At 40.1% G+C, this 9331-nt stretch overlaps 1 protein-coding gene across 1 annotated transcript; it reads right to left on the reverse strand.

The window, feature by feature from the left end:
* Positions 1 to 102: 102 nt before the first annotated feature.
* LOC310890917 (tRNA selenocysteine 1-associated protein 1-like) lies at positions 103 to 4300 on the reverse strand (the record flags this gene model as incomplete). The annotated part of the gene is made up of 4 exons (XM_083853239.1): positions 4008 to 4300; positions 1630 to 1825; positions 1058 to 1103; positions 103 to 239 (listed from the first exon to the last, which is right to left on the reverse strand). The coding sequence occupies exons 1-4, from the start codon at positions 4166 to 4168 to the stop codon at positions 103 to 105; spliced, it is 540 nt and encodes a 179-aa protein (XP_083709365.1). The 5' UTR covers positions 4169 to 4300.
* Between the last annotated feature and the right edge of the window lie 5031 nt (positions 4301 to 9331).

Raw genomic sequence — 9331 nt, forward strand, 5'->3', positions numbered from 1 at the left:
AACCCCAACCTATCATTGTGCTTTAAAACTTATGAGCTAGAATAATGTAGAAGAAATGTAGTTTTAGCACTTTGGTCCTAACGGTCATGCTCTAGAAGACACTTAAATAGCAGAGGGGATTTCAGAAGTGACCGTATCCAGAGGTTGCCAGTGACAATTCATGAGTGAATCGTAGAGTTCTTCGCTTGTCTCCGTGAATTGTCTGTTCATTTCATCAACATCCAAGTAGAGCTGTGGATCTGAAAATAAAAGCCTGGTAAGTCCAAGTATCAAATCTGAGGCATGCGCACAAAAAAACTTCATGTGAAATGGCTAACAAAATGTATTTTAAGCTAAGTGTAATAAGCTATTAGATCTACTAATTTTAGTGAGGTATTTAGTCCTCTAAAATTTTGAGCCTCACAGCTCCAACTTTTGGGAATTTGTATATTAGAAGGCTGGGACTAGAATTGTCTTTCAAGATAAAGACAAAGACAATGTTTAAGATAGTAAAGATAACGTTTAAGGATAATCAGCCATGAAACCCTCCCAAGAGTCATTTAATTCACTTCTACGGCAATACACGTTACATAGGATAGTTTCTAAACACTAACACAAAATGCCTCCACGTGAGGAACTTTGCAAACCTTCCAGGACACAAATATGTTTTGTACCGTATTTGTAAGTGCAAGCTGAATCCTCCTTTTGGAATCTGCAACATAAGCTTTTACCTCAGGGTGGAGAACAAAGCTTTTGCATATTACTGAGTTTCTAATACAAAATCTGTTTAGCGGAACCAATACAAAGAACAAAATTCTGTCTTAGACCATTTTCAAATGGGAATGAAGGCACAGGTACAAGAAACCTGCTGCGAAGCATTGACAGTGTCCCGTTTTACTTGATGCGGTCAGTGTATGCTGTATCAGCTTTAAAACCCCAGCTGAATGCAGATCAACCCCACAGAGGTTTGACCTCAGCTGAATTTTCAAGATGTTCTTCATCCAGTAGAGGTTGGCTTGTATTGTTAAAAGGCACAAGTATGGCTAAACTCAAGTGACAATGACAGAACCCTTATTACCGTCAGTAATTAGGTCATCACCGATTGCAGTCATAACTGAAGATTCCTGAAAGACAGAAAAGGCTAAGTTTAATCATAACTCATTTCAGAAAGCATCACAGATTCAAAGTGCTGCAGTCTCAACCCATTCCTTCTTCCTACAACTACAAGGATAGATGGCATTTTATCTATTTATTTTAAGAAGAAAGCCAATATTACAGTACAGGTTGGAAGGGACTTCCGGAGGTCACAACTAATACATTGACCACGATAAGACCACTTACAACAACTGTTTAATTTGCTTTAAGCAAAGCAAATCAGAAGAACAGGAACAGAAGAAGCGTACGCAATTATGCTGTCAAAACCATTCTTTGGTATGCGTGAACAAATAATGGTGTATAAATCACTAATTCTATGGATTTACTATTTAAGCACTTAAATACAAACACCTCTGAATGGAATCTGCTCTTTTAACTTCACACTAAGCAGAAAGCATGTTTTCAACTTCGGATTCTTTTTGCTGATTCACACAAATCTGTACAACATATTATCTGTGAAATATTTTCTTTACAGCAAGCGTGCACTATCTTTACCTCAAAAACAGCTGGAGCCATTAAAGAATCTCCTAAAGAGCAGTCTCCAACAGCTTGCATGCTGTCATAGGGAGCATAGGAGCTGTAGTTGTAGTCAGCGTAAGCATCGTAACTCCTCTGCGAGTAGTAGTTCTGGTAATCTTGGTAATAATCATTATAGTTGTATGACTGGTACCGCTGCAATTCTGCTTTCAGTCTGAAACATGAGGAGTTGCATACAGTCAGAGAACAAGAAACTGTAAACCCAGTTCTGAACTTAAACAATTTGTTAGCTTACATACTTCAAAGCTTAAAAGGAAGCTTTCCTAAACAGTCACCTAAGTGACAGCTTAAGTCACAGCTCAAAACCTCATTTCTATAGAAGCAAGCATCCTCACCTTTGCCAATACCAGAAGGAATTGTTCTCATGGATTAACTCCAGAGCCTTGACATGGTTACCTGTACACATCAAGTATTTTTAGCGTTGGCATAAGCAAGCTGCTGCTAAGTCTCTGTGCTTTGCTAAAGATTGATTTAAGACCAGAGACATTTATCAAGCACAGCTGCTTTAAAGATGCAGTCTTAACCCTTCTATCTTTTATTTGTTTAATTACTAGATCTTATTTCCAGAAAGAAGTGAATGGAGTCAGATTATCCATTTCAAAAAAGCATCTGACGCTGCCTGTCAGTTTGCCATGTCTACCTCCACCTGCTCAGTTTTTTTGTTTGTTTAAAGTCCATTAAACATTCAACAGCTGCCAACTATACCGCTCAGGTGAAGTCAGTCTTGCTTAACAACACAATCGCGATTCTCCAGCATGACGCCTTATTATTAGTGGGAGAATTACAAAATACGCTGGTTCTTAAGAAGAAAGGGCCAGCTGATTAGCTTTCACTACTTTCCCTTTCAAGATTTCTCAGGGGCAGCTTCAGACTAATGACAAGAACCAAGACAAGTGCTATCTGTACTAAAACTGAGGTACACTGCATAAAGAACATTCAGATAACCCAGCTGCATATTCAAAAAAATCCGCTGTTTAGACTTGTCTTCACTGATTCTGTACAGGCAGACCTCCTGTGGTTGCAGTGCCCAGTTTCTCTGACTTGAATTGGGGATGCAGAGAAGTGAGTTCTATGCTTTTGGGGAAGAATACAAGCTGAAGGCATTCTGAAATAGCTTCCAAACTAAGCAAACATGAGGGACAAACTAATCCAATGGCTGGGTATTTCAATGCTAAGAGAGCACGGTACTCAGCCATTCAGAAACGTATTACTGATGTGTATTTTAATACCTACATTTGTTTCAATACTGCAAAGCTACACAAGTTCTAATAAAGAGGTAATCCATTGTCTTGTTACTGTAGTAAACAAACAGAAGATACATCATCTTAGGTCTTCTGCTTCCAACTGCACTCTTCCTACATACAGTTGTGTAGGGAAGGAAAATCTGAAAATACTGTTGACGTTCTTCTGGATAGCCGAAGCAAGAAAACATGTTTGTGGCTTATTCTTGTTTTCAAAATAAAACAATATTAATTTAATCAAAAAATTTTGGCAAAGAAGTTTGGACAGTGCTCTCTTGGAGAAGAGCATTTCCATTCTAAAGCAGAAGGAGGCAACATTTGCAGAATTATGCTAGGTAAACAGAAACAGAAGTGTCATTTTTTACTATTTAACAGAACACACAAGCTAACCTCATGAACATACTGAAATTGTTTATATGAAGTCCTGTTTTGTCAGTATCCTGGATCAAAGTTCATCAAATTTGGTGTCAATTCTTTAACCGTTCAGAGACCTGAATTGCCTTAAATAAGCGATAGAACTGAGCCGGTAGAGTAAGAAACCCTCTCAGGAAGTGCTAAGCTTTAAACTCCCCATTGCCCTAAGCTCATGAAAAGCAAAGAATAGCATTCTAAACCTGTTCTAGTAATAACGCCTTTGGCTTTCTCCCTGCGTTCCCATTTTTCCCCCCACTTCTTTCCTGTCAACCCACTATAAAACTAGTTATGTGCTTCTCTCAAACTAGAGGGAAAGCTCTAAGAACAAGAACTCCCTAGCATATAAAACCACTTGTTGTCCCTTCTACCTTATGCAGGCCCAAACCTGAAAATATTTACCAATGCATTCAGCTTTGCTGCTGTTGAGAAACAAGGCTGGTTACAATGGCAGCTAAGCCCAAGTTGCGCTGTCTGGCTAGACTTAACAGTTGGATTCCCCCAGCCATCCTGAAGCAGGTTGATGAATCCAGGGAGTCAAAACATAGGACTTCTGCATTTCTGGTTTTGTAGACTGCATCCTGTGTACAGCCACTACAGCAAGGGCCACAGACTTTCCAAAGGCAGAGCTACAAGAATCTGATTATTTAGAATAATTGTATCAATGCACAACTCCTTGGTTACCTTTTAGAAATTCCTATGCTCAGCCGGATTCCTTTTCCCCCCAGGCCTGGTGCATTCTGGCAGTCTTGCAGTGCCCTCATCTGATCACCTTGCTCACCAAATCTGACATAGGCATACCCTCTACTATTTTCAAAAGGGAGAAAACCAATTCTAGTATGCATAACAGTTACAAAGCTAATGAATTCAATTTCTGTCTTCTACAAAAAACAGAAGATAGCAGCTACTATAGCTTCTATTACTTAAGCAACCTCTCTGGCATGTGCACGTGCACAGAAAAGGCTTTCACCAAATTAAAAAACTTGGGCCAGAAGCAAAAAGCTTATTCCTTGGTAGCATTAAGATGCAACTCACTGAGAGCCAGCAAAACAATACATTTTAAGTGCTCTCTGCGTAAGTAATCAGATTCCATATTTCTGCATATACAGCAGTTAATCAGTTAGCACTAACCCACTCCTTTTGGAGCCACAAACTTTATTGGTCACAAACACCAAGAGCTGGCTGTAATTATCTGAACCAGTATTAACCGGTACCTCTGAACTCTTCAAACAAAAATATCTTTCAGGTGCTCTTAGAAGAACAACATCAATTGCCTGCAACAATTTGATGGCTTTGCTAAACGGAGCACTGAAAAGCACAGTGGTACAGTTTCTTTTGTAGCCTGTTCAGAAATTATAGCCCCGTGCCTACAGCTTCAAATCAGGCCAAGCTTACCAGCCCAACTCTTACAGCTTAAGTTCACTGCACTCGAATGCCTTCAAGACGTGCTTTTAGGAGCCATGGAGAAGAACCCTCTGGTAAGACCACCATTATAAAGTACTGAGTGTTGTTTTACACTTAAAATAGAACTATCTGTTACAGTCATTCATCAGCTTTCCCTAGGCTGCTGCTCTCTCACTACTGAATGTGATCCTGCTCTCAGTTTCCCACTAACTTTTTCCCCCAGCGGTTATGGCCTCTTTTCATCTATGACACTTTTAAGGGACTACACCGTGTTGAAAAATACTGGTTAACATTTCTTTTTACACAAGGTGCCTCATCGAATTTTCCTGACTAAACCAAACCCCAGAACCTTAACTAGAAGAGGAAGCACACAAACACACACGCCTCCCTGGCCACCATATCTCCCCAAAACATATCTATTCAGTAACAGACCAACTGTAAGAATACTGCGATTAAAATCAGTATAGCTCTATACACTGCTTTTGTTCGGGATTACTAGCTAATGTCCTTCCCCTTACCCCTTCTGGAATTAATACTGAATTCTGTACTCCAAAACGCGGTTCTTAAGTCATACAAATGACATTTAACAATCAGAATTTTTCCACACAGTGATCCTCAATAAAAACTTCAATCCTCTACGCAGTCTTTCAACAAATTAAAGGAATACAAAACTGGCTAATAACTGTTCAGTGATTTTTGGACCTTTGTAGCACTAGAGTAACAGCAGTACACTCTGCAGCATAGTTGCAAGTACGTGGGAATAAGATACTCTCTCTCATCTCTTTTTTTCTCTGAAAAGTGTGAGGCCTCTATTTCACCCTACTAAAGATTTTACCACCAACTGTACTGCTAGCATTGAGACACTACAACTTCTGTGCTTGTATGAGATGCAGGACAGGTTCCTTAAGGTGTCGCAATTTTTTGTCTAAACCTAGTGTTGAGATCAAAAAAGGGATTGCTACTAATTGCGTACGTATCAATAACCAGGACAGAAGACATGCTGCATATAGGAATTAAACTTTTTCTAAAGCTCTAGTACATGAACATATCAAATCCCGCAGATTTTTTCTAGTATGGTTTCAGAGGTCTTACTTGATGGACATAAGCGCACAAGTGAAGACAAAAGATACTCTGTTTACCTGAAGTACTGGTTTGCAAGTACTGCTTCTCTTCTGTCCTTCCCAAAATAAACTGTGAGGCAGCTGCAGACTCTGCACCTGAACACTCTGAGTGAACACCGAATGTAAATGATGGCAAGGCAGCATTTTGTGGACGCAGCCGCAGCACCAAAACCTGCAGAAATAAGTGAATGTCAAGTCCGTAACCCACGGTGTATCTGCAGTACGTGAAGGTTTGAACTACATTCTAGTCCTGATCTTTCCAGTCAAAACTGTTTAACAAACAACCCACCAAACAGTAAAACAAACAAGAAAACCCCATGCTTCCTCTCTACATAAAACTTTTCACAACTGTGTTTTCTGCCCACCACCTGGCTTTAAAAAGTATACGAACTTCTTTGAAAGATCATGTTTTTAGTCTGAACTCCAAATGAACAACGTGTAGGGCATGTAAAGAACAAGCACGTCATTAATGAAAGCTTTTCTCTAAAAAGGATAAACTTATTCTTGGGGAAAAGTGTGGAAACAGATGTTATCTAGGCAATATTCCTACAGGAAAAACGAATAATTTTGCCACACCTCAAAGGAAAAAATAAGTGTGCTTAACAGGTAAGAAAATAAAAAAAATCAGAGCAAACCAAAAAATAAATCACAGAATATGCATCCTCGTTTTAATCATTAAGTATTACCTCTGAGCTCTGCTTTGGTGCTTGGCTTTGCACTTTCACAGGCTACACACTTCGTGGCCTCTGCTTTGTTTTGAACCAAGCAGGTCTCCCAATCCCAGCTTCCTTCGGGCTTCTTGAATTTGTCTAAATCCAGAAATTCTCCAGAAGGAGCAGAAAATGCAGATGCACTGCTACTGGTCACAGGTGTTGGACCCTCTGTGAGACAAACAAGACAGTTAACCATCCTGTTTGAACATGAACTATAAAATGAACATTAACTTTTAAATTTGATTTGTCAAATCCCACAGAAATGTTCAAAATTACTCCACAACTCCCCCCCCCGCCCCTGAAAAAAATAAAAGCCACCAAAAACCCACAAAGAAACAAACAAACAAACAAAAAAACCAGAGTGGAACTCAAAGCTTCCAAACAACACACAACTCTGTTCAGCACACAAGCTTCTGCTGCTGTTGACCACAGTGTAACCTCCATAAAGAGGCCTGACAGGTGCCTTTTAAAAAAAAGGTGCCTTTTAAGAGAGAAGCAGAAGATAACGCTTCAAATTCAAAACCGGAAAGACAAGAATGGCTCTTCCCTTCCACAGCACACGCAGAAAACTTTTATCCTAGTATTACTTGCATCGCTCTTCCTCCTGACAAGTGCAACGTAACCGTGCAATTCACTGCACCATGGTCACAGTAAACCCCTCATTTCCAAAATTCCTCCTTGCAATGGCAAGAGCCTCAGACAAAGATGCCGACTGACCGCTCAGAGGTTGGAAGTCCAAGAGAATCAACTCTGTCTGAAATCCATTATCTTACCTCATGAAATTTCAGTCTTACCGCACAGGATGATTACAAAAGCCCGGTCTAGTCCACCTTAATTTGTTTCTTCCACGATATATTTGCACAGGTGTTTTTCGATGTAATGGCATGTTAAATGACATTTAGAGTCAAAGTTAGAATTAGAATCGTATTTTAAAAACAATACAACCACGCTCAAAATCAATTACGGTCACACACAATGGGAAACAACCCAGTACTGCCCGGAAGAAGTTACCCAGCGGGTCACTCGCTTTCTTGAAGCCTACCACTGACCTTCATAGGCATCTCTCTGCTTTAGCTTAAGACTAGTTAAGACTACACTGTCTTGAAATCTGGCTTCACATCTCCCCTCAATTACATACAAACGGTGAGTAGAGGCATTTTGGACACATTCTGTAATTTTTTTTACTTATTTTTTGAAAGAGAAAAACGCAGTCATTTTTAACTCTTTCTATGGAGTTCTCATTTTCGCCAGTGAAAAATCACTATGTTGTTTTTAAATTAAGTCACCCACTTCAGCCATCTTCCCTCACCAGCTGCAAAGCCGGGGGTATCTGCATTGATCCAGCTCCGTACTAATACATTTCACAATCAGTTCAATTTATGCGACAGGCTGGAACCTGGGCTGAGACCTCTGAAGTGCCTGTAAACCAATCCTGCAGACAGCCGCTAACCCATCAACCGTACCTGGGAATCGTGTTGCTTAAAATATTCCATATATGCAACGTACTTTTATTCTGTACAAGATTCACAGAGGCTAGGATGGAAACAACAGGAAAAAAAGGACCATACCTGGTTTCTCAGACTGACAGGCTACACATTTGTTATCTTCCGTCTTATTTGGTACAAGGCATATTCCACAGTCCCAAGAGCCTTTCGCCTTCTTAAATTTGTCTCCAAAGCCCAGAGTGGCTGTTGTGTCAGTGCTGCTCGAGGAGGATGTCACTGTCACCGAGCTGTCTGTGACCACTGGTCATGTCAGAGCAGGCATTACTCCCGTTCCAGGTTTTGGTGTCTCACATGCTATACATTTTGTAGCTTCCGGTTTGTTTTGGACAAGACATGTATCACAATCCCACGTTCCAGGTACTGTTTTGAATTTGTCTCCAAAGCCCAGCATCCCTGCTGGGGGCGCTGCTGGCTTTGAGGTGTCGCATTGACTTGAACTTACTGTCTGTTTCATACTCTCAACTGTTGACGCTTTAGTAGCTTGACAAGTTACACATTTGTCCTTTATGTCTTTGTTTTGCAGAAAAGGGTCACATGTATCAGATTGCCAGTACGATGCTTGTTTAGAAGTCTCTTTACCTGCAGAAAAAGTTGTTATTGCAGGCCTAGTATAAACCACTGTGCTTGTTGTAGGTTGTGCAGACGTAGAAGAGCGTGTTTTCAACAATCCAAAGTCTAGGAAGCAAGAAAAAAAAGTCTTCCTGTTAGCGCGGCACCTCACTACATGTAACTAAGTGACTTTACTAGAGGGCAAAAATTTCAACTCAGGTGCCAATGGTTACAACTAGACATTCAGACCGAGCGCAACAGGAAGTCCCCAGAAATCTTATCTAAACGGATGAAATTTCATCTGCTGCACTGGGTCACAACAGAACATTTCGTTAAAGCTTCATTTAACTCTTTGTTTCCAAGCAAGCTTTAAATCAACATTTTCACTGGTCGATACAAGTACAAACAGACAGTAGCTGACTGAAATCTGACAGTCCAACGTGGAATGGAAATAATACAATTTGATTAAGACGCGATGCCCAATCGAATCAAATTTCTAAAGCTCCTCCTTCCGTAGCAGATGACTCAAATCTACTCCAGTAACTGTACAGAAGTTTGTACTCGGAGCAGCAATCCATGCGGTATTTTCCCACAGATGCTGAATATTAATTAAATAATAAAAACTCAAGACAATTGAACAACTGTCTAATTTTCTATAATCTTTTTCAAAATGCATCGGACACAGGACAACTCCTTATTTAAAAGGTGGCAATTTT

The sequence above is a fragment of the Anser anser genome (genome assembly GCF_964211835.1).
Source record: "Anser anser genome assembly, contig: HAP1_SCAFFOLD_101, whole genome shotgun sequence".
NCBI classification, from domain to species: Eukaryota; Metazoa; Chordata; class Aves; order Anseriformes; family Anatidae; genus Anser; species Anser anser.